The 26,959-nt window shown below is 44.1% G+C and overlaps 2 protein-coding genes across 2 annotated transcripts in view; both read left to right on the forward strand.

Annotated features, from left to right (window-relative positions):
• The window catches only part of LOC106811577 (prostaglandin E2 receptor EP4 subtype-like), a 28,102-nt gene extending 22,884 nt beyond the window's left edge, over positions 1-5,218 (forward strand). The window contains exons 2-3 of the mRNA XM_014815254.1: positions 1,249-2,142; positions 4,652-5,218. Coding sequence (XP_014670740.1) covers positions 1,249-2,142; positions 4,652-5,218 — 1,461 coding nt within the window. The remainder of the gene's footprint in view (positions 1-1,248; positions 2,143-4,651) is intronic.
• A 5,697-nt stretch (positions 5,219-10,915) lies between these two features.
• The window catches only part of LOC106811585 (harmonin-like), a 30,289-nt gene continuing 14,245 nt past the window's right edge, over positions 10,916-26,959 (forward strand). The window contains exons 1-3 of the mRNA XM_014815272.1: positions 10,916-11,043; positions 15,616-15,683; positions 26,007-26,090. Of these exons, the coding sequence (XP_014670758.1) occupies positions 10,963-11,043; positions 15,616-15,683; positions 26,007-26,090 (233 nt within the window). The 5' untranslated portion in view covers positions 10,916-10,962. The remainder of the gene's footprint in view (positions 11,044-15,615; positions 15,684-26,006; positions 26,091-26,959) is intronic.

Genomic DNA, 26,959 nt, shown 5'->3' on the forward strand with positions numbered 1-26,959 from the left:
GTGGGACAGGATTGACAGAATTAAGTTTTGTGTTCACAAAATTGACTTTTGTGAGACAGAATTGAGTTTTATGCACAAAAGTGAGGTTTGTAAGACATAATTGAGCCCTGTCCTGCATGGCGCCCCGTAACATACACTTTATTCATGTTAAATAACCACAGATTCAAGCTCTATACTCCGCTCGAAACTTTTGCCAGCTAAATGATGCACACTTCTACAGAGTAGTCGGATCCTGTTTCAAAGACAAAAATGGCCGACCGGTCACCATGACGGTGACCACTTGACTGAATGGCAAAATTACACGACAAGAGCAATCTTACTTCTAACGCATTCTAGACGTCCGCGAGGCATCTATCGTGCCTGCACAATGCAAATTAGTAGGCCTACACTCTAGTGCCGAAAAAAAATCAAAAAGGGCATTTTCCAGAGACGAAATGTGGAATTCAATTTGCGGAAGGTTGTATGCCGCCTATATGTGGCGCTCGTATAAGCAAACGCCACGCGGTGAAGATGAGGGCGTTGTAAGGCGGAGAGTACAAGACCATCTTATCATCGTCTACATGTCTGCAGGCAATCGCTGTCACAGACAGCTGCCCGAGGTCAGGAGCTTCGTGACAGAGGCGGCTGAAACTGAGTAAACATCAGCACAAGTGGACCACCCACAAGCCATGTTTGAAAAACCAAACATGCTACGACTGCGTACCCGGCAAAAAACGGGATCGACCAACCACATAGGTTATTGTTACACACCAACTATTATTGGGTACTAAACCAGCTAAAACCAAGGACCCACTAACCTCTTAAAATCCCATACCAGATAGTTCCTGTATCCTATTCTCCTATATCTATCCGCCTGTATTATATTTGACATTTGCAGGTTAAACGAAATGTCTCATGACCTGTTTGTTCGTTCATTTCAAACAAATGAATTGAGAATGAAGATGAAGACATATAGTGACAGGAATGAAAAGCAATGAATCAAGGCTTGGTCCACTTCAAATTCCTTGATCCTGATCAATTCTTTCGATCATAATAGCAAAACTGTTTCTCAAAAGAATTGAGTTCAATTAGATTTTCGTCCTAATAAAATTGTGATAATTAAAGTAAGAAAAATAAGCGAGTAACGTAAATTAAAAATTAAGGAGTAACAACAGCAGCAGCAGTAGCAGCAGCGGCCGCAGGAAGCTTGATTACACAGCGCGCGGGTGACTTTGATGCCGACGTGTCTCATTGTATTGCGTGTTTCAGGTTGCTGCGCGCGCCATGGCGCTGGTAGAAGCACTCACGTGGCAGAACAGCGACGTCGTCCGCAACGCCACCGCGCTGCCGACGTCGCCGTTCGCCGCCGACATCAACGTCACCGAGCCGCCGTCGTCGCGCGCCGTCACCATCACGTCGCCGATCATCACCTTCCTCGCCGGCATCGTCGGCAACATCATCGCGCTCGCCGTGCTGCGTCGCACGCGCGCCGACGTCAGCCGCGGCATCTTCTACGTGCTCGTCGGCGCGCTCGTCGTCACAGATCTCGTCGGCCAGCTGCTGACGACGCCGATTCCGCTGCTCGTCTACGTCAACGGGCTGCGCTGGGTCGGCGGCGACGGCGTCTGCCGCGCGCACGCCTTCGTCATGATGTGCGCCGGACTGATGACGCCAGCAATCGTCTGCACGATGGCCGTCGAACGCTACATGTGCCTCAAGCGGCCTTACTTCTACCAGACGAACTGCACGCGGCGGCGCGCGCGCGTCTACCTCGCCGCACTATGCGCCTTCACGGTGCTGCTGGCTGCCTGTCCGCTGCTCGGCTGGGGCGCCACCGCGCTGCAGTACCCGGGCACGTGGTGCTTCGTTGACTCGTCGGCGAGTCGGCCGGCCGACGTCGCCTACACGTACGTGTACGCGCTCTACACGCTGGCGACGATCGGCGTGACGGTGTGGTGCAACGTCGCTGTCATCGGCGTGCTGCTGAAGCTGCGGCGACGGCGCACGCGCGAGAACTCGCCGTCTGAACAGACGAATTTCGGCGGAGGCGGCGGCAGCGGCGGCGGCGGCGGCGGGAAGCGGCCGCGGGGCGTCGAGATGCAGATGGTCGTGCTGCTCGTCGCCATCACGCTCACCTTCATCGTCTGCTGGTCGCCGCTGATGGTAGGTGGCGCTGCGGGCAAGTGTCATGGCCGCCCGCGCTGATTACTTAATAGTCGCGCTTTTAGTAGTAGCACGTCTGCTGGTCGTTGCCGCTGGTAGGTGGCGCTGCGGGCAATGGCTGCCTCGCGACGTGGTTTTGATGAATACTAATTATTATACACTATCAGGATACCCTGCGTTGCCCGGGAAATAAAGCGCTCAGTTGGCGACCACTTGGTTGAAAGAAAAAATAAAATAAAAATAATCTATCTATCTATCGATCTATCTATTTATCTATCTATCTATCTATCTATTGCTCTCTATCGATCTATCTATCTATCTATCTATCTATCTATCTATCTATCTATTTATCTATCTATCTATCTATATATATCTATCTATCTATATATCTATCTATCTATCTATCTATCTATCTATCTATCTATCTATCTATTTATTTATTTATCTATCTATCTATCTATCTATCTATCTATCTATCTATCTATCTATTTATTTATCTATCTATCTATCAATCTATCTATCTAACTATCTATCTATCTACCTATCTATCTATCTATTTATCTATCTTTCTATCTATCTTTCTATCTATCTATCTATCTATCTATCTATCTATCTATCTATCTATCTATTTATCTATCTATCTATCTATCTATGTATGTATGTATGTATGTATGTATGTATGTATGTATGTATGTATGCATGTACTGATTTGTATGCATGAGTATGTAGTATGTATGTATGTAATGTATGTATGTTTTAAAAAATTTGTTATTTTGTAATGTATGTATGTATGTATGTATGTATGTATGTATGTATGTATGTATGTATGTATGTATGTATGTATGTATGTATGTATGTATGTATGTATGTATCGTATGTATGTAAGTATGGTATGTATGTATGTATGTTAAATGTATGTATGTATGATGTATGTAATGTATGTATGTAATGTAAATGTATGTATTATGTATTATGTATGTATGGTATGTATGTATGTATGTATGTATGTATGTATGTAATGTATGTATGTAATGTAATGTAGTATGTATGTTATCTATGTATGCTATGTATTATGTATTATGTATGTAGTATGTATATATGTAATGATGTATGTATGTATGTATTATGTATGTATGTATGTATGTAATGTATTATCTATCTATCTATCTATCTAGATTCTTTTCTATCTATCTATCTTATCATATCTATCTATCTATCTATCTATCTATCTACTACCATCTATCTATCTAATCTATCTATCTATCTATCTATCTATCTATATATCCTATCTATCTATCTATATATCTTATAATCTAATCTATGCCATATATCTATCTATATCTATCTATGCTATCTATCTATCTATCTATCTATCTAATCTATCTAATATTATAATATATATATATATATATTATCATCTATTTATCTATCTATGCTATCTAGCTATCTTCTAATCTATCTATCTATCTATCTATCTATCTATCTATCCATATCTAATCTATCTATCCTATCTATCTATCTAATCTATCTATCGTATCTATCATCTATCTATCTAATCTATCTAAAATCTAATCTAATCTATCTATCTATCTATCTATGCTATCATCTATCTACTATCTAGTCTTATCTATCATATATATATAATATATAATATATATATCTACCTATCCATCTATCTAACTATCTATCTGTCTATCTATCTATCTATCTATCTATCTATCTATCTATCTATCTATCTATCTATCTATCTATCTATCTATATACTACTGTATCAAGTCAGTGAAAGCTGAATTCTGTTTGGAAAATTTTGCTGCAGGGACCGGTTTATTTGACGCTGTGCAGGGTTTATTTGACGCTTTTTCCCGTTTTTCCCCCTGCGACCTCAGATGACCTCGGAGGTCAAATCCAATGTGCCCATGAGATTCAGCATCAAAGGTTACCCTTACTGAACGTCTTTGGAGATTGCCAGAGTGCTCCATATTGATTTGCATTGATAACAGACAAACAAACAGACATACATTTACAAATATGTATTAGATATTGACAAATTATATTTATTTAAAATTAATTATATGGTGGTGCTCACATTTTAATACAACCACAGAAATAAATTAATATATATATATATGGAGGTATGGAAGGCGGAATGGAGAATATGGCAATAGCAAGAGAATGAGAGAGACGGGCAGAGGGGAGGGGAGAAAGAAAATAGGATTGAAGTAGGCGATGTGATGTAGTGGTTTTTTATGCGGTTAGGCATATTATATTACCTATAGACGAATCCTTACAACGCACATGTGAGAGCGGCATACATTTGATGTTCGAGGTTTGGGTTAGCTTTTTCTTTGTTTATAATCCGATTCGTGTCAGCCTGCAGGGGCCCCTATACTAATTCAATCACTGCTGCTGGTGCAATGCTGGAATCAAGAGCCCATTATACCATGATCCATAATAGTCTTACGGCATTTCGCTAGATTCTCATTCATGTACTTTTATGTGTGCATTACAGATAGAAATCATACTGAGTCAGAGCAGTGGACTTCAGCACCAGCATCTGAGCCTGATGGCAATTCGTCTGGCTTCTATCAACCAAATACTCGACCCGTGGCTCTACATTCTGTTCCGCAAAACGTTGCTAGTACGCATGCGCGAGGCGTTGTTGGCCGTCGTGCGGTCGTTCACTTGCTGCTACACGCAGGCTCCACCGCGCGAAGATTCGCTGTCGGATACGGGGAAGCAAGCGCCACCTATCATCGGCTTTCAGATCGAGGTCGAGGTGCCGAAGCCTGTACTTCGGGCCCACACGCCCGAGCACATGTTCCCGAAGTCTCCCGAACGTATTCGGGAGGAGGCGCTCTTTATCCGATTCATACAAGCGATGGAGACGGCCGAGCTGGGCGGCGGCCTCGTCAGCAGCGGCGGCGGCGGCGGCGGCGGCGGCGACACTGACGATGGTCCGTCGTCGGGCCCCGATGTGAACGAGGCGACCTCTAGCGGCGAGCTCGAGAAGTTGGCTCAGCCGCCGGACGTCAATGACTACTGGGTGGAGGAGAGCAGCTTCGGTTATTCCCGGTGACGGCGCGGCCGCGTGACCGCGTGATCACGTGACCGCGTGACCTCGTGACCGCGTCTTTCCGACAGATTCGGGACGAAAGATGCAGAGTGTGATTTCTAGATCGAACGATGTTCGTACTGTTGTGGCTCCTGCTGCTGCCTTTGCTGCTATTGCTGCTACTGCTGCTGCTTACGCTGTAGCGGCGGCTGCTGTTGTTGCTACTGCTGTTGCTGCTACTGCTGCTGCTTATGCTGCAGCGGCGGCGGCTGCTGTTGCTGCTACTGGTGGTGGTGGTGATGATAGTTGTTGTAGTATCGCATCACAGCTAAACTGCTAACAGTGATTATGATTGTTAGTAGTCATAATTAGTAGTCATAATTAGTAGTAGTAATTAGTAGTGATTAGTGAGTAGTGTTGCTGCCTCTACTGCTGCTGTGGCTGCTGCTGCTGTTACTACTACTGTTAACGCGTGTAATTGTATATAGTCACCTGATGTACAGACCGCGCATTTGCTCCTATCGGGGCCGAAATATTGAGATGACGCTCTGGCTCGTATTAGATTGCCGAGTAAATCAGTGATGAAGCCATTACGAGACGTCAAGATTTATAATCTCAGATGTAGACCGCCGCGCGACAAACGGCCGTGCTGACAAGAGATAAATGGCATGTCTTGTCAGGTTCATGCAGGACTATTGTATATATATGTATATATACACGACAGGCAACGCAGGTTCGTGAACTTGGCCCTCCTTGTGCGTATATATATATATATATATATAATAAATATTATTATATATATATATATGTATTATATATGTGTATATATGTATATATATGTATATATTTATATGTATATATATATAGATATATATAGATATATATATATAGATATAGATATAAAATGTTAGTCATCGGATTTCTTGACAAATCGGTTTTATGTCAAGAGTAATTTTAATTCCGGATAAATCCACACATATTAACCTGTTAACGACGATCTACCTGTCGCCATCTGCTGCTAAATAACATTATCGAGTTTAGACCACAGACGGCTAGACCACAGCAGAAACCCGATGTCGTTAGAGGGTCAATATATTATTTGGATTTATCTGAAAATAAAATTCTCCAATTATAACGTTGTTGTTATTAGATATTCATGTATACGTACACTGTAACGTTCGTTGGTTCCGGTGAGAGTTCACATTTATGTATATATATATATGATAGTGCCTTTTTAGTGTACGACTATTACGCATTACCCAAGTATTCCATTGTGAGATTGACGTGCGACGAGAGCATTCCATTTCAAATGCGGTGACATTTTCTAACGAGTTGGTTATAATACTGCTCTATCTCTGTCTATACGGCCCGGATTATATAGATATCCTTGTAGCATTTATTTATATAAAGAATGTCGCTGACGACGTGGGAATTATATAAAGCCAATGCGCCTTGTCACAAACAGCCGTCGGAGTCATGTCGGGCCATTTAAAGTCGTCTGGTCCCTTGAAACGCACGGTAACAACCACCCGCTACTAAAGATAATGAAGATGATGAAAATGAGAATATCGTTTTACAGCGATATTAATGTTGCCTTAATAATTTATTCTCTCACGTATTACGTATCACTTTATACGTCACAATACCTACACATTACAAAACAGGAAGGTATTGCATTCTCTGTCATTCTCTCTCTCTTTCTCTCTCTCTCTCTCTCTCTCTCTCTCTCTCTCTTTCTCTCTGAATAAAAAAAAACATAAATTCTATTTAATTTTAATGTGAGTTCTACGTCTGCGCATTTCCGCTTTATTCAAGATGCCCTTTTAGAATGTGCTGTTTATAGAATGTGCTGGCTATATCTGACGCAATATCAACATGTATGGCTTATAACACTGCATAGAAGCTCACCCATCCAACACGGCAAAATTAATTAACTTTATTAACAAACAATTACTGAATACAGAATCGGGTCATATTATATACATTTTATCAATAGCTAATAATATTATTTGTGCTGCTCACAACAGAGCTATATACGTGATACACAGATATCAATCGGCAAATAATGTTCAATCACATCCAATGTCATGTCAATCAAGGATGTTTTTTATTGCGTAACATCGCCCGAGGAAGGTTAGAAATATATTGCATATAAACGACGACAGACACACATATATTTCGCATATAGACCGGTGAATAAAGGTCCCCACGGATGAAACATCGATGGCTATCGTTTTGTAATTTCTTCTACGGCGTCTACGCCATCACGAATCCACAGGAAGGCCGCTGGCCATTGATCCAGCATGAACGTCACATCGACAATAACACGTGTTAGCACGGTAAACGGAAGGCAGTGTGATTCGCTTGTTGATTGTGTTTTCAAAGCAAGCGATGGCGAAAAACGGTCGGTGGGGGGCGGGGGGTTGGGGGGAATATCGATGAACGCTTTTGACATGACTCTCACGTCTTCATCGTGGCACTAGTGTTAAATTTTTCAAGATTATTCAAACTTGAAGGTTGCGCCTGGCTGGGTACGTAAACACATCGTGCTGCTAGAAAGGCCACTTCATCTGCGCCTTGTTTAAACTGCGGAGCTATCACTGCAATAGACAGCTCACTTTTACCTAGTGCTCGCGGCTGCGGTTCATTTGAAACATACAACTGTTTAAAAATATGTTATTTTTTAGGTTAAAATTACGCAACATAAAAAGTTTCATGGTTCAATCATCATTAGAAATATTATATTTTAATGTTTTAAAACTAACGACTACAGTTTGATTACAACGACGGTGGCGCCACTCAAAGCGCACGGTCTGAAAAGTTGCGCAAAACGACTTTTCAGCCAAGGGCTACAGACCGAGGGTGTTTCTTATTTATTAATTTAAAAGCAAAGGGATTGTAATATCTTATAAACGACATGTAGTTTCAGTTATATTATGGATAAATTTGTCCTAAAATGAACATCGTTCGGTTAAATAGCATTTAGGTATAAATATAATTGCACCTTTGTGATTAGCCCTCGGTCTGTAACGTGCAAAATATATTGGGAAAAAGCGCAACTTTTTTCAGCGTGGCAGCACGGTCGCGGGTGTCAATGGCGCCGTTCAAATTTCGTAGCGTTGATGTATAATTAATTATAACAATTAAATTAGGTATCTGGTAACAAGTGCGTGTGGGTATAGACGATTTGTTATACAGTAAGTACAGTTGTATGCAGTAAAATCCGAGAGTCTAGTATCCCTTTAAATCCCTCGCCGTCTAGAGTCAAATATCACATCAATAATTAATTAATATTTATATTAAATAATATATATTTTTTAATTAATATAATTTTATTTAATATTATTGAATATTTAATTATTTTCTTTCGGTTCGTCCTGCGCATCGAAAAAAACCCGTGCTACAAAATGTCAGCGTTATAGACGGAGTCTAATTCGCTTCCCCCACGAAGTCTACGACGATCGCAATTGCCGTGTAATCTGTCTATAGCGTGTGCGCGCGAGTCTAAAGCGGAAGACGACGAATAAAACCTTCACTCTTCGTCTTAATTTCGATTTGATGTCGCTATCGGAACAAACTAACTGGCACCGTACCCTTAGGGTGCATGTGTATCGTGACGCGGCAGCTTTAAATACCACTTCGATTGGTGGGAAATACACGGCCTAGCAGGACGGGCCGACACTCGCGTGCATCGATCTATCGATAACGTACGCGGTAAGGAAGCCGACTGGAAACTCGGGTGGTGTGCAGACGACACTGGTGCAGCGCTGCTGAGCCGTATGCAGGTCCTCATCGGCCGATTGTGAATGCCACCGCTTGGCAAACATCACGAGAGAGGGAAACACGAAGCCTCATCCACACGAGGCGCCCCTCCCCTCTCCTCCCGCACCCCGATGTCTTGCTGCGCGCAATTTCCTTGCCGTGGATCAAGTGTCGGATTTCACAATTAGCCGTATCTTAGACTGGCGCCGCGTGTCTTATCCGGAACGACGAATCGTAGGCTTGCCGACAGTCTAAAACACGTCCTGAGAGTCACCATCGATTACTATGGAAATGATTGATCATGACGTGGTTAGATATCATAATAACGTATATACGTGGATATATTGTCCCCTGACGGATCATCATATAATATATACGCATGATATCTAATTAGTGAATGACCAATCCGTCTAAGAAATCTATATCTAACGTTTGTTTTTAGCGTTCTATAGTATATATACCGTTTCAATATGATATTGAACCAGCAAACATCACTCTATAATTAAATTTTATGCCGATTGTCGTCCATATCCATCACCACGACCGCATCTCATTACTCACAATCAGCGCCCCCTCTCGTCAGAATATGTCACGACTAGCCTAACATGACAATCGGCGAGAAAAGTTGCCACTCGCAAGTCGACGTGTTTTAATATGCGGAGAGAGACTGTGATCGCAAGAGGAGAAGACGCGCGCGTCCATGTAAAAAATTACCGTATTTAGTATTTACCGAATCGAGAACATGAATAATCATGTGTGGCCGAAACCAGTGAAGATAAATATAAGTGTACAGAGAAAACACGTGAAAAACTGCGAGAGCTGACGTCTCAATGCAGCCTGCTGTACCAAACCTCATACACACACGCCAGCAGATCATATTGAAAGACGCGTACCATGTACCGTGTCAGCCATCAGTCATCGGTTTCACGGACGCGGCTAACCCCGTATTGCAGATCCAAAAGCTTCGCTAAAGGGAACCAGCTGTGGTACGCCTATAATTGTGTTCTTGTTTGGAAGCCCATTTCTTCATCCCTCGTTGGCCTCGACTTTATACCGAGTAGAGAAGAGTTAACGAAACGTATTGACGTCGGATGCGCACAGCGTGCGGTGGCCGGCATTCCGTCGGCTGAGTCTAATTACGGCGTTTACAACGCGTTTATATTGTCGTAAGCGTGCGCAGTGACACGGAATAGAAACTGGGGCCGGAAGTAAAGACTATTCTGCAGTATATATATAATATATATATATATAGTGGCGTAGCTAGGATTTTTTCAGCGGAGGGGGGGGCACTGGGGGGCCTTACATTTTCGTGAGGGGGGCACAATATATAATCTTTCTTTGTATTATATTGTTCTAACGGCATTGTTTTTAATTCAATTTTTTTATCAAGCATGAATTTTCAGTGGGGCCGGGGGGGCACCTGGGGGGCACAGAAAATTTGTGGGGGGCACGTGCCTCCACAGGCCCCCCGTAGCTACGCCCCTGTATATATATATATATATATATAATATATAATATATATATATATATATATATATATATATATATATATATACACTCGTGCGGCTTGTTCGGAAAACGCTTCACTCAAAAACGTTTACTGTGCTATATTTAACTTGCGATACGATTCAATATTATTTTGGCTAAGAGAGGGCAGCACAGCGCACTTGAAATGGAACGGAGATCGACAAGACAACTGACACTGAGTGACAAGCATCAAGATCAATGAAATAACAAACATTCACTTTAGTTCTCTTATTTATCTAAGATTGCTAAATCTACATTGTCGCAATTGTTTTGGGTGATTATATATATTTATCAATGAATAACGTCAATTTAATTAAGGCCATTTCGTCTCGATTCCGACCAGCTCATCTCATGATAAGCACCCCTCCCTGTGGAAATTAATGGTACGTTCTACGTTGCTAGCCAATCGTAGATGAAATGCCGTTTATTGTTGGTGCAGGTGTTGCGCAGGTACGGTTGTGTGAATTTACGGTTTTTCGATGGTTTTGGCAGAAAACGAACTGACAATGGACGAAGAAGCCCAATTTGAGCAGGAGATAGCAAGAGACTTTCGACAAAAGGTAAGTGAACCATGATCGCAGAAGGCTACTGTCATAGTTTGGGTGGCAAATTTATATATGCCCGTAGATGTGAGACCCGTACAGCTATACGTATACCACTACCAGGGCCAGTAATCGATCGGCAGACACTGTCAATGGTCATGACTTAATTTCTTTTCAGCTAAAAGTAAAACAAGCCTGGGAAGTCTGGATCTGGATGAAGTAGAGGCTATATGTTATTTATGCGTTATTTGGTGCGAAATTATAATTCCCTTGCAAATTGACTTTCAGAAATTAAAAGAGGCTGCAATATCTGAAACAGTGGTCTATGCTTAGTTAGACGCTCAGCTTGCTTCGGTTTCTCATCTCTACATCGGTTACACATTGAAACATATTATATCAGGAGACTCCTAATTATATGGGGAGGCTACGGTTAACCACCCCCACCCCACCCCATTAATTTTGAAAATCCTGAATTTGCCCCCTGAGTTGTCGTGTTATTTTCTAAATTAAATTTTTTTAAATGTGACTATGTAGTGCTTAGTTCTTTTTTTATATGCATAATAAGTTCTACTTTAGCGCTGCATGTGGGGTTAAATTTCAGGACAGTGTGATATAATGATCGATTATGATTTATGAGGTGTGGCCTCTAGATACAATAAATGAATAATGACAGTATAACCTTATCAAGAGCCAATTATACCTTAAGTTCTCCAAGCTTTTAAATTATAGCATGGGGGTGGTACTCAGTGCTAGGGGGGTCCGGGGGCATGCCCCCCCGGAAAATGTTTGAATTGTGGAAGCTCTGAGATGCAATCTGGGACACTCTAGCTGTGTGTAAATTTGAAGCACTGCATGTGGGGTGGAAATGTTTGTTTTGCATGGGCAAAGCCATCGGAAAATTCAAAATAATGAATGGAATAAAAATACAAAAATGTAGGGGTAAACTTGCTGGTTTGCTGGTTCCAAATCGAGTTCACCTCTCATAAAAAAAAAAAAAAAAAAGGTCACCATTGACAATGGCAGGAGTGGTCGGTAAGTGTACCAGTCTACTCTACCTCGTGTTAGACTGGGTTACCTGCCCCGTAATAATGCCGTTGGAAATTAATTCACGATTTAATTCACGATTAAGATTTCTTGATGAGCTAGAAAACACTCGGATTTTAAGTATGAAAATGAACATTATTGTGCCAGCTAGCCTACACCAGGTTGGGTTTGATTGTCAGTTCAGATGCAAAATATTTAAAGCAAAAGGTTATACACCATAGATAAATTTTGGTATAGGGGGTAATATTGGATAGGTATAGGGTGACTGTTTGTAATTGTGTGTGGTACTGCCGTACTCGTAGCATCGAGATCAACGTGTATTAATTAATTGTTTGAACTTCTCGTGTGTACACCAGCATGGCGGCTCTGATATTTAGCGTGGCGGGTGCATTTTAGGATGGCGGGGCTCGACGATAGCCTGGCGGGCCGCCAGGCTATAAGTGCCCTTGGAGAACCCTGATTTGTACCTGTAGCAGCAGCACACGTAGTGATTGAAACATTAACTTAATCGCCTGTGTGTAGATGTACGAGGTACCAACGAGATATCAAGTAACAAAAATAGTAACGTTCACGTTAGATCTAAATGAAAAATATCAAAAGCTAATAATATATTATAATATATCATTAGCCCCTGATAATATTTGAATATCAAGCGTATTGTGGGCAGGATTGAGGATGGAAGCTGTGCTTATCCCTGACCCACTCAATCCGGATATAGCCAGCGTTTTATCATCTCATCATTTCACCCTCATTTCTGACCGCCAGGGAATAAGTAATAACAGGCTACAGCGATGATGATCAGTGTTCTCCACACCCTGTCAGCGAACATTGATTTTACCTTGAACACGCTCTGCTTCCTGGCAAGGCGCTGATGAATGCAGCCACAGCAAAAAAAAGTCGCAAGCAAATTTTATCTGTTGGGGGGGGCCTAGCTCTAGAACTATAGCCTTTCGCTCCGCCACTGTGTGATTCTAGAACTAGGGCGTACAATGAGTCTGGTAGTGTTAATCATCTACTGGGTATGAGAATGAGGGAATCATGTGTGGAGATTTGATACAAGCGGATGAAAATCCACTAGCAGGTCGTTGTGGAGTAAGCGCGTGGTTGATTTGCTATGCCCTGATGAAGAGGGGATACAGTAGGATGGTTTGAAGTATGGAGTGATGGGCATTGACTGAAGAAGGATATGAATCTATAATTAGGTAGACGTAAACTGAGATGTTGAACATTAGGTAGACGTAAACTGAGATGTTCCTCTAGGCAGATTTGAATTGAGATAAAGTCGAAAGTGTATAAAAGTATACTTAATACTTAATAGAGTACTTGATTGACAATAATACTTGATAAAGTAGATCGGATAGGAAAGGGAATGAATCACAATTAGGTCACAAGAGGCAGAAAACATCAGGGAAAGCTGAATTTGGAAGTTAATTACTTGGACTGACAATAATAGTCGGTTTATTAGTTATTACCTTCTGCCTCACCCGTTGTAACTCTCTGAATTGCTATGTCTCTTGTAATCCTGACCTAAAGATCCCCCTTTATCTGGGCTATCTTACCCCTTTCCAATTATTCTGTCATTCTCCTCCCCTCATCTTCCCCCCTACCATCACTCTCACCTACCCCAAAGCAGAGCTACTTGCTGTGAAATTGCTTTTCTATTCAACTGGTTAAAAAAGTGAGTCTGTTCTGACTCTGTTGGCATTCCGTAATGTTTCATTTACACGAGCCGGTGCAAGAGTGTGCATAACCTTTTTGGAGTTGCCAATGTTGGGCACGCTGCGCTGCAGGTCTGCTTGTCATGCATTGTGTGAAGTCAACATGCCATATCTCCTCATCGTCCCCCTGCCTACCTCCGTGACCACTCTTCCTGATGTAACCAACAGGTACGTGCGTGCCGTAATTGCAATGTGTACCTGTATAATGTCATACACTCGCGCCACAGGCAGGCAGAGCAATGCAGAGCGACAGTTCTGAGGATGCAGCGTAGCATATATTCTCGTGCTGGCTACGTTGCTACCCACCCACATGCAGTTTCCAGTAGATCTGGTTTTGTTTCATCTGGTTCATCCGTGACTATGGTAGGGTAACTGACTTACTTGCTGGTATAGTTTAACCTTGGAGTAATCATTCTGACTGAATCTGAAGAATAACTGAAGAAGACTGACTGAACTCTGTCAGAATGATTACTCCGAGGTTCAACGCTGTAATTGTGCTTGAAGTTTATATATATACTACAGAAACATTTCTGTGTAACGTAGTACACGAGTAACGTTGAAACTGAGTGTTGTATCGAGAGAGGAAAATATCCTTTCGATTGGATGTATGTGTGCATGCGTGTGTACGGGCGGGCGTGTGTGTTCGTACGCGCGTGTTTGCGTGGTATTAGCTTCTATGCCCAAGGAATTTTGTTGACCAACGGCTGATGTCTAACAACTTCATTGAACTGCGCTCTGAAACGTCTTTTACTCTTAGTAACTGTCCGGTTTCTGGTTACGGTGTCATGTGAGCCCGGTGCCCCGTGACCCTCAGTGACTTCTTCGTCTACTGAGCATCGGTTTTTTTTTATCAAGTAAAATGTGAATTTCTGCGATATGAGGTCAGTAGTGGCGGTATTGTTACTGCCGATAACCGTCCATGTACACTTGTGTACACCGAGCTTTCTGTAATCCCGCGTACAAACACATAAATTGAGTCGACCTCATAGCTGCGCTGGGTCGCTAGAAATTGTTATAGAATTGGCGCAAGTGTCTACCCAAGCGTGCACGGAACACACGGCAATAATAGAACATGGCAGAGTTGGATTACATCAAGAATGGTTTATCGAAAATACTCATATGGTACGGCATGGGGTGAATTGTTGGGAGTGTTACCTTTACGATTGTTACTAATACTTTCATCGATGTATACCCTTATTAATAGCATTATATGTACGTATTTGCCCTATTATCGCATATGTTGTGGGCAGTCAGTGTAGAGGGTCAAGCAGAGTTAGAAATGTCAAAGTAGAAGAAGGTGACGTTGAAAATCTTATTTACCGGTGGTTTTCCAATATAAGCTGCTAAACAGCTAAACAGATCTAGAGATAATGAGGTGAACGAATGTGCAGGGAAATGTATACATGTTATAAAATATTTTATTAGTAATGAAATTACAAGCTTTCCATCAATTGATGCATTCTTATAATAACATATATCCATATTTGTATTATGAGTCACACGGATGAGAGTTCACAGTGTGTGGGCAAAAATGATATCAGAATGACGTGCTTCATTCACAACTGAATAATTTATACCAATTTTTGATTAGTATGGGTGTCGGCAGTGTCCGAGATATTAAAGTACACAAACACATCATAGAGTAACAATATCAAGAGTCCATAATAGAAATGTTTCTATTATGGACTTTCTATTATTCACTCCTGATAATATGTCGTTTTTCATTAGCTAAGATAAGCTATGTTATTTATGTAATGTATAAAGTAGTGTTGTGTCTGTCATCACAGTGAGTATCATCGATATTTAGACTGTTGCCTTTCTTCTCCAGGTACAGGAGCTTTTAGTGGCAGAGGTGGAGAGAGATCAAGTCTACGCGGCGCTCCGTATATACCATGAGTGAGTATTCCTGCGCACCTTATAGTTATACGTTCATCGATTGACGATGTCAGGCATGGCCGCTATAGATCTCGCGATCTCGTTCGTAGAAATATGAATCTTTTCTAGCAATCGATCAAAATTAAGACTGAAACGACAGGGAAATGTATGTGGCAAATGCAAACGACGTCTTAGTACGTGATATGAACAGCCTTGATACACTTGACACGAACTGAGGCATCATGAAAGGAACGTCTGTTCTACCTTCGTATGGCGTTATTCGTACGCAAAGCGTGTGGAATGGAAGACGCTACGTTCACTGAGGACGCCCGTCGTGAAAATGACCGCTCTGACCTCCACGGCCTTCCCTCGCCCGTCACCAGTTAATGTCCTTAAAACAACCGTATAGTGTGTGCACATCGGAGTCGTCGGTGTCAGGACTGCGGCATCGTTTCCTTGTAGCCAGGGTGCGCGTGGCGATCAGTGGTGATCAGGTGGTAGTGCTGCTGGGCCGAAACTATATAACGCTGTAACTATGCACTGAAATGCTGCCAAAGTTGGTGGAAGCTTCTGCGCGATAAACCAACAAGCCTGCATCTTTCTAATCACAATGCCTGCGTTAGAATGTTCAGCCCTTAATATACTCCTTATTAGTCGAGAGAATGATCGTGTGTAATGTGATCTCGCGAGACTAAATGTAGCACATGTTTTGCACATGTAGTTAATAGAAGCTAGACTATTAGGAAAACTCGTTTCGTGGTAATAGTAGCACAGCGTAGCGGTTTTTCGGCAGTTGTTTATGAAGAAATAAAATGGTAGACGAGCGGGCGTATTGATGTTTGTAGCGGAGACTTATTCCGCGCCTTGCAAGTCATTTATTAAGTTATTGGTTAAGTTGTTAATCTGTAGTGCGCAAACGGTTTCTGAGAATAGAGGGAACGGTTAGGCGTGACATGTGTGGGCATGGGTGGTATAATTAATAGGCGCGTATATCCACTTTGTTTAGGGAAGAAGTAGTGAAAGTGGGTTAGAGTCGTGATCGGGGGCAGACTGTTGGTGCGCGTGTATTGAAATAATATTTATTTGACTGAACGCAATTCTGTGATATTCTGAGTTTTCCATTCTAAATTATATTATATATATATATCAAGAGCTAATAATAGATTATTAATAAATTAATACCTTAGGTATTATTAGCTCTTGATATATATTAATATATACACTTTGGTGTCACAAAGCAGTTGCAACAACGTTCACCTGTATACTCACGCTTCCTGCGCTGTTACTGTGATGTGACGAGTCCTTATTATATACACATTATTATATATCACATCGGTTGTGGTATATGTATACGATGACATCGATATATGCGGAGTACTGGCAAGTATACGTGCAGTCCTGCGAACAACGAGACCAGCACCACGGAAGTAGTACCAGGCATGGCAGCAGTTAGCATTGCCAGCAATCGTCTTACTTTACTCTCTCGTGTGTACACACCTTTGTCATAGCAACAAAAGACCTTCACGGTGTCTTATATGGATTTGAATCAGAAGGCAATAATGCATAGGCTGTGTGCACTTTGTATTACTTCCTATAAGCGCCCTCCTATAAGCGCTTTCCTATAAGCAACCAGTTATGCATGTCGCACTGAAATACGGGCAGTTGTAAAATTGGCAGCCGAAACTTTCACTGCAAGTTTTCTCAAATTACGCAAGTGTGAGATATTTATTCTGTAGTTGCTGCGCGATTGTTAACCCATTTCTATTGAAACGCCAACGGCATTGGAAATATGATAAGTTTCACTCGAGAATTCTTACTCGAGCATTGCGCACAACAATGGCCGCCATGATAATGGAGTAGACATCAGTATTGTAGTGTCATTCGTATCAAACGCTTCCAACCTTCGTCTAACATCTTCATCGCTTGTCATGTGTTTGTCGCTGTTCCACTCATTCTCAAACCCTCGGCAACGTTTCGATGCCAACGGATTTTTGTGTATGATTTATTTATCTTCTTTCTACGCGTGCGTTGTGTATTCCGAAAACGTGGAGCATGTGGTAGATCGAAGGGTCGCCCCCAGTCCCACATTTCTTAACCACCTTGCTCAAGCAGCCGCGCCAGCTGTAGGCTTTATTATGCATGCTATGCTATATAGACGTCGTTCTACTCACGCCCGCAATAACGTGCTCGGCTTCTCACACTGTCGCATTGTTGACTTTCTGTCCGTCTTCCCTTGCTTATCTCTTTCTCTCTCTCTCTCTCTCTCTCTCTCTCTTCCTCGCTCTTACTCTCTCTCTCTCTCTCTCTCTCTCTCTTCTGCCGCTCTCTCTCTCTCTCTCCTCTCTCTCTCTAGTCTGCTGCTCTCTTCTTTCTCTCTCTCTCTTTCTCTTTCTTACTCTCCCTTTCTCCCATCGGTCTCACGAGTGCGCTGCTCTCTCTCTACAACGAGTCTTTCTCCCTCTCCTCTCATAAAAATGGACTATCACTCTCCCTACTTCCATTCCTCCCTCTACACCAGCTGTGTGTGTGTGTGTGTGGTGTGTGGTGCGTGTGTGTGTGTGTGTGCGTGCGTGCGGTGCGTGCGTGCGTGCGTGCGTGCGCGTGTGTGTGTGTCCCAGTCTTTAAAGAACGAGACAATTCCTTTTTGTCCTTCCCAGCTGCTGTCCCAAGCTTTTGCCGCAGGTGCCATTACACCTGTGCTGCCCCGGTAACCTTGGTAGAGTCATTAATCCCTACAGTATTGACATCCCATATGTATAGCAGTGGCAACAGTAGCAGCGGTAGCAGCAGCGGCAGCAGTAGCAGCAGCAGCAGCAGCAGTAGCACGTATAGTGTTGCTACGTGTAGCGCTGTCGGTGCTCAGGTGTGATAAATACAGGCGCGACAATGTGCGCAGGTGAGCTGGCATTCGGGGCATTACCTGCCGTAAACGGACAGACACTACCTAGAAATTGAATACGTGCTGTTAAATTCGCCCGTCAGTCATGAATCGCGGAGGCGCTAGCCTGCGTCCGGTAGCCCGCGGGTAGGGGGTGGCCCCGCGTGGGGGGAGGAGGGGAGGAGGGGAGTTCCGCCCCCTGCACGCACTGATACTCGTCCGAGGCGTTGGCCTGCCCGTCCGTCGGGAGGCGCTACAGAGGAGGTGTTAGCACATATGCAGAACAAGTTAGTCGCCTTGCTGACAAACGCGCGCTCAAATAAGCGACGGGGTCGGCGCGAAAAAAAATGCTCGCATCACGGATGACTAAAGCGAGCGCACACGCTGGTGCTTGTTGGGTCCAGGCTAGCGCTGCTACACGGCTTGCAAGGTGTCCAATTTTCCGCGCGAGCGGGGGCGGCGGTTTCTCTCTGACAAAGGTGTGGTTGTCGCGCGGTACGTTGTGCACAGCCGCTGATTGTACGGCAAGACAAGCGTGGGCAGTTAGAGAAGGCCACAGAGACTGCCTGGAGATGCGCACGTTGTGGGAATGTCGTTATGGTTACGGTCGCTGGCAGACGTGTAGCTGGCGTTCTTATCATTTTCCCTACCGGCTTTTACTTTTAGTGTGTGACTCTCCTAAGTCTTTCTCTGTATTCTCTAGGCAAACGAAATCCCGTGTTCGCGCAAACATTTCTCGCTGCTTTCTTCTCATTCGTTCGTCTCTTTTGTCGGGTCAAATCCTCGCCATCCCTGAGCAGTCACGTAATATTACGTTCATCCGTCTCTACCTGTTATTGTTAACTTACGAACAGGGTGTAAGTTGCTGTCCCGCTCTCTCTCTCTCTCTCTCTCTCTCTCTTCTCAGCTCGCTCGTCTCTCTCTCTCTCGCGCTCTCTCTCTCTCTCTCTCTCTCTCTCTCTCTCTCTCTCTCTCTCTCTCTCTCTCTCTCTCTCTTCTCTGTATTCTCTCTTCGGCAAATTCTGTTAACTATTTTTCTGTTGAATTTGTTTATATATTATAGTTGTAAGGACATCAAGAGCTAACAATACATGTATTAATACTTGTATTATTAGCTCTTGACAACATCAGTGATTATAACTGTCACACACAGAGTCGCAGCGCACGCACGCACATAAACACGCACGCGCGCATTTCGACGACGACGCAACGCACAGTAAACAGCACGCACGTACGTACAGTAAACCGCACCAGCGATTGCGCGCACGACGAGGGCACGCAAGCAGCACATAAACAGCACCAGCACATAAACGCGCGCTCACGAGGGCGCACGCACGGTGCGCCCGTACATGAAACACGCACGCACGCACGCACGCACGTACCTCCCCTCGTGTACACGAAACTATGCCGAAACTACTGCGCTCCCGCCCTCCCCCTAACCCTACCCTGGCTCACCACGTGAGATGAGCCGCGCCGGAAGAGCGTGGCATGCGTCGCATCGCCGACCTGCCGTCGTTCATTGTTGCAGAGGGTGATCGTTTACTGTCTGAGTGCGTCTACACGAGGCAGGCAGGCGGACCCCGTGTGTCGGGGCGGCGTATGTGTGCAACACACGTAGCCGCGTAGTGAGTGGAGCTGCTGCTACTGGCGGGGCGACTATTTCTGACACGTTGTCGTGACATCCTGCTGCTGCTGCGGACGAATCGTTACGCTACGCACACGCTCTCCTCGTGTTTGCACGCACGCGCGCACGCACGCGACGTTTTTAACGCATGCACAGGCAATCACGCCCTCACGCACACACACGCATGCAAATATTCAGACCCACGCACGCACACTTGATATTATGCACGCATACGCACGCACGCACGCATACGCACGCACGTACGCATACGCACAAACGCAGGCATACGCACGCACACATGCGCGCACTAGAATTATTAGTGAAGGGTCGGGCCGGCGTCATCGTGTGTAGATCGTAACTCTTTCCTTGCATTCCCGGGTTGCTGCGAACGTGCAATCCTCATTCTCGTGCGCTCGCTGTCAGATCATCATCATTCACGGTAGCGTGATGTTTTGTGGGGGTGTGTGAAGATGACCCGATCCCGTTCCTGCGATGTGGTAGCAACGCCGAAGCCGTGAGAATAGGTGGGGTAGATAAGCCGCTGAACGCATGCAATTCAGCCGCCGTGCTAATATTGCGCGCACGCAACCACGCGCATGCATGCGACCGCGTACGACGACACGTGACAGACGGAGACAGCTGAAGAGTATTTTGACCCCCGTCAGCCATCGCCGAGCCAGGCAGTAAATTCGCATTCGTCCGTATCCGTGCGTGCTTGGCTATTGAAACAGCATAACCGCGCTATTACTAGACTGTAGAGTTATTGAAACGAACGTGTTATATAATTGTAAAGATAATAATTGAAGTGATTACAGTACTCAACTACGGCATGAGGGCTTCGTGAATGTTCAGTTTAAAAAAATTAAAACAGGTTTAGTTAATATAAATTTAATAATCAAAGGGTTTGCGAAATACCGTCTCGAACGTAAGACGGGCACGAACTGCTGAGCTATACTACTCCAACATGAAGCATCACAGCGCGTTAGTATCGGAAACTGCACTTTATATAGTTACGGGAGCTATTACGTGCTTATATGCTATTACGTGGTACTTGGGTGCACGTGTGTCTGCTTGTGCGTGCGTGCGTGCGTGTGTGTGCATGTGTATGTGTGTGTTTGTGAGGGAAAAAGAGAAAGAGAGAGAGAGGAAGAGAGAGCGAGAGAGAGAGAGAAGAAGAAGAGAGAGCGAGAGAGAGAGGAAGAGAGAGTAAGAGAGAGATGGAAATTCAGTCTGCGTCAGGACTCAGGAGCAGCACCGCACACGTTCACTCCGCTGCGCATGGCAGCGCCCTCTAATGGTCGAAGGTCGCGGTGCTCTGATGATGTACGACTGGCAGCTGGCCTCGCCGACGTTGACGATGATGATGGCGATGATGACGATGATAATGCGGGCGAGGATGTATGATAGCGTGATGTGATGACGATGGCTGTGTCCGTGTTTGCAATGCTGGTCGCTCCAAGGACGCCAACGCGCTCGCGTGGATGATGGACACTGTATCGCAGCAGGAGTGATAGCTTCTCTCAGAAACAGCTCGTTGCTCGTAGGGCGGTGTCAGTAGGGAGGGCATCAGAAAGAGAGCGCGAGCGAGTCGAGAGGCGAGAGAGAGAGAGCAGAGAGAGATACCGAGAAATTGAAAGGGAGCGAGGGAGAGGGTAAGAGAGAAGAGAGAGAAAGAGGAGAGAGAGATGAAGAAAGGGAGAAAAAGAGGTGTTCGCAGTGACGACACTGAGGGAAGGTTGCGACTACTCGAAGTATTGTGTTAGTACTTAGTAGTTAGTTAGTAGTTAGTAGGGAAGGGGAGGAGGTGCGGTGCAGGCGGGGAAGGGGAGGAGGTGCGGTGCAGGCGGGGAAGGAGGGAGGTACGGCCGGGGATACGTTACCTTGGAAGTCGACCTCGATGCGAGTTTCCACGAGCCTGCATCGCATATAATAATAAGCATAATAATAAACATAATACCCGGAGTTTATCTAGTGACTAATCTCTCACAGGTAGATTGTCATGTTGCTGATAATGTGCATGGTTAGCTAGTGTGCAGGCCGGATGAGATCGATCTGCCGTGTATCTGCAGGGCGCGGGGGGAGAGGGGGTCGTGGTTCTTGCGGGAGTGACGTTATGTAAGGAAGCTGATATCACGTTTTGATAGCCATCGTCACACGACTGCCGATGTTGCTGATTACAATAACAAACCAGTCAGGCCGTAGTTTGTATTTCTAATTTATTTCTTTTCGTTGTTTTATTTTATTATTTGGTTATTGGTTTGGTTATTGTTATTTATTCATATTGGTTCTTTATTGTTATTTTATTTATTTTCAACGCAGAAATTTGGGAAGGTAAGCGTGTCTACATGAAGCTCTTGTGTTGTCGTGTTGATATCACCTGGCAGGCTGGCAGTGACGCGTGATTAGGAAGGATGCTAATATGACGAGTCGATATTATGGATTCGCTGTTAAACACTGTAAATTCTAAGTATTAGGTGAACAAACCGAGTATTTCCTGTTCCTGCCAAAAACCCCTCTCGCAAGTTATGGCGTGCAATGGTTATGCAGAGGTGTGGTACAGTCATTTACATCAGCATCCACTCGTTACTGCTTTTGTTAGGGGGTTGGCCTGTCCGTTAGACACCCTATTGTAGCAACGCTGATGTCATTCCGCGAAAGCATTTAGTACCAGCTCACACACGTGCTAATTTTACACCATACCAGCGGGCTAGAAACAACGATCTATCTCTGGACTGCTGGACACATACACCGCTACTAACAGCCAACCGGGGTGCAACCGCACACCGTTAGTTTTCACGGGGTTTAGTTTCATGCTGCACACACCCCACACATTACACACCTAAAGCTATCTATATCGCCTCTATTCTTAAATTGCCGATGGGGCGTAACACATCTCCAACCCCGACTCGCCAATGGCCATTCATTCCGTCATCACATTAGAACTGTCCATAGGCGCTAATAAGAGGGCCCTATGCCTTACCCTCGTCTGTTGCTAAGTTTACTGTGTAGTGCGCAACATTATTTTACACTGTGTGATTGTACGTGCTTTAGTGAGTAAATAATATACGGTGAAGCGGCAGTTGGGAATTACATCCCTCTATTCTAATGTTATTCCTGTTTTTACACACAATTACACTACAATTGTGCATCCATTTCACGGCGCACATAGCACGGCGCTATAGCGCACAGTTGTCTGGCAGCAGAAATTATCCAGCGTCTACACTATAAGTATAATGTTTGCCGTCGTGTATCATGTAGTTTGAGCATATACTTATTAGAAGCTAGACTATACTAGGAAGACTAGTCTCAGGATAATAATAGGTTTTCCGGGAGTTGCTTTTTCTAGGAATAGATTGGTAGACGTGCGGGCGTATTGATGTCTGTAATGGATACTTATTCTGCGCATTGCGAGACGTTTGATTTGTTAATCGGTAACGAGCAGATGATTTCTAGGAACAGAGGGGATATAATTACTTTGTTTGAGGGAAAGTCGGGGAGAATCGGTTAAAATCTTGATCCGGGTCAGTCGTGTTTTGAGATCATATTTATTTGACTGAACACAACTCCCGTAGTATATTCTAAATTTTCTATTCTTAATCCTAAAATACATTACATACACACTCCGGTGTAACGAACCAGGTTACAGTCGCATTTCGTCCCTAAATGGTGGCATGCTTCCAAGTTACCTGCGCGTGACCCCTTTCCCTACTCGTCGACCGCCACCAGGCTGCATGCGACGGCGACGCCACCTAACGGAACTACAGGGATCGTTGTACCAACGGGGTCAGCGGTCAGAGAGACTCTCCGTGTCGACTGACCGCCGTTGAACCGGATACAGGCCTTTACGATTCCCTGGCGAAACGAATGGTCGGCCTGGTAGCGGGAGTGCGGGCAGGAGATACGGTGGCTGGTCGGCCTGTGTGATCGGTGGCTGGTCGGCCTGTGTGATCGGTGGCTGGTCGGCCTGTGTGATCGGTGGCTGCCTACGGCCTACTGAACAGATAGCCCGAACGGTGGATTTAGTTTTGCGGGGCGCGTGCATGTATTATAATAACAAGAGTAGCTGAATTAGAATGATCTTATTCATGTGCTGCTTTTACTAATAGTAACAGGTTATACGTGAGATAGGATTATCCCGTTCCTGTGTTACTGTTAGTAGCAGGGGTACATGCATTAGGATTGTCTAATTCATGTACTGCTGGTCAGTTTGGATTGTCTAATTCATGTACTGCTGGTCAGTTAGGATTGTCTCCTTTTATATGCTGCTGTTAGTAACAGGGGTACAGGAATTAGGATTGTTTCCTTCGTGTGCTGCTGTTAATTAATAATAGATCACATCACCGAAATTTGGCGTCGCTGGAATTTGTTCGTGGTGGTGATTCCTCGTTATACCTATTCCTATCCTATACCTATACCTATACCTATACCTATACCTATACCTATACCTATACCTATACCTTTCCTTCCATCTATTTTCTTTCTCTCTCTCTATCTCTCCCACTCCCTCTCACCCCTCTCTCTCACTATCCATCTCTACTCTCTGTATCACCTTTCATACTATCAGGGGCCCTGGTTAATAATGACAAAATATTTGTAAAAAATATTGTTCATTGTTCAATTGTATATTGTTCATTGTTCAAAAATATTAATATATTGTCATATATTGACAAAAATATTTGTCATTATTAACCCCTGATACTATTTATAGGCAGTGTTCTATCTGGATGCTCTGTCTCAGGACATTCCTATTTGTTTCCATGGTTACGTTGTTTAGATGAACGAATGTTGGTAATATCAAGGGTCCATAATAGAAGATTTCTATTATGGACTCTTGGTAATATGTAGGTCTTGCGGTTATCATCCACAGTGTGGCGTCTGCTGATAGATGCGTCCCAGCGGAACCGCAAGTAGTCCGCAGTTACGCTGTAGAAATTCGTTTCTTTGTCGGCATTGTAACCGAGTTCCCAAGGCATTTGGGGGATATATATATATATATATATTAATATATATATATATATATATATATAATCGTTGAAGTGTTTATAGTGCAAGATATTTGGGAAGGCAAGGCGATATGTGGGCCACAGTTCGATAGCAGTTTGTTTGTTGCTACGTACCTTCCTTGCGCGCGCGCATACACACAAACAAATACACGCACAAAGCCGTGTGTTGTCTATTGTTGAGGTAATATTTGCAGAGGGAGAGCAAATATGTGGCCTATGCAAATATTATTGTCTGCAACTTGGGTTTATAATCTCTATTGCTTAGCTAGGCGTTAACTCGCCATGCTGTTTCCATACAGCGCAAAATCAACAAGTCTGTCTTAGTTAGTGCACAGAATATTGCCTAACCCGCGGATACTGAGAGAAACAGCGCGAGGCAAGCGTTTGCAATCACGGGCACTTGGGACAGAGTTAGTAAAAACTGAGAATAATATGAACGCGGCACATTCACAAAAACTACCCGTTTATTACGCTTCCACTGTTGTGTCACTGTATATCAACTAGATATAAATAGATAGACTATTATAATCGACTATATTATATAACAATGTATTAGCGACACGGCACACCCGCAACGGCGAGTGGCGGGAGCGGCTAGTTGTACATCAGTTTTTGTGAAAGCAAGTTGATATACAGTTATTTATATCTAGTTGTCAGTGACACAACAGTGAAAGCGTAATAAACGGGTAGTTTTTGGGAATGTGCCGCGTTCATGTTATTCTCCGTTTTTACTAACTCTGTCCCAAGTACCTGTGTTTGCAATGGTGTTGGCACTGGTGTGACTGTGTAGTGAGTCCTGTCAGCTGGTGATTGTAGCTTCCTCTTCACTTTTGTTGCAGCACGATGTCAATAGCACAGCTGGTGGACGAGCTAAAGTTCATCGTCAACCATCCGAAGAAGCTGTTGCTGTTTGAATATGTGAGGTATGTATCAACTAATCCACATACGTCAGTCAGTCTCTCACCACAGCACCGCCCCCTGCCCTCTCACGCGTGTACCTCTCTCTCTCTCTCTCTCTCACTCTCTCTCGCTCGCTCTCTCTCTCTCTCTCTCTCTCGCTCGCTCTCTCTCTCTCTCTCTCTCTCGCAAGGCTACACAGGTGATAGGGTGTTAGGCCTATAGAGGAGATAGGGTGTTAGCTTATAGCGGAGTATGGGTGTTAGGCTATACAGCGGATTAGGGGCGTTAGGCTATACAGGTGACTAGTGCGTGTTAGGCTATAGAGGAGATAGGCGTTTGGCTATATTAGGTGATTAGGGTGTTAGGCTATACATGGAGATAGGGGTGTTAGGCCCTATACAGGTGATAAGTGGTCGGCTTAGGTTAATATATATGGAGATAGGGGGTTAGGCTATAAGGAATAGGGTTAGCGCTATACAGGTAGATATGGGTGGGTTGTGCTATGACAGGAGATAGGCGTCTTAGGCCTATATAGGAGCTAGGGGTTTTCAGGTATAGCTGGAGATAGGGGTTGGCTATACAGGAGATAGGTGCGTCTAGGTTATACAGGTGAAGTGTGTTAGGCCTATAGCGGATGATAGGCCGTGTTAGGCCTATTACAGGAGATAGGGTGTATAGGCTATACATCGAGATAGGGGTTAGGCTATACAGGAGATAGGGTGTGTAGGCTATAGAGGGATACGGGTTTAGCTATAGTAGGAGATAGGCGGTTAGGCTATTACAGGAGATAGGGCGTTTTTTCTTCCCTTTTAGGCTCCTTACAGGTGATAGGGTGTTAGGCTTATATGCGGAGATAGGGGTGTTAGCATATACATGGAGAAGAGTGGTGCTT

The sequence above is a fragment of the Priapulus caudatus genome, unplaced genomic scaffold (assembly GCF_000485595.1).
Source record: "Priapulus caudatus unplaced genomic scaffold, Priapulus_caudatus-5.0.1 Scaffold553, whole genome shotgun sequence".
Lineage (NCBI taxonomy): Eukaryota > Metazoa > Priapulida > Priapulimorpha > Priapulimorphida > Priapulidae > Priapulus > Priapulus caudatus.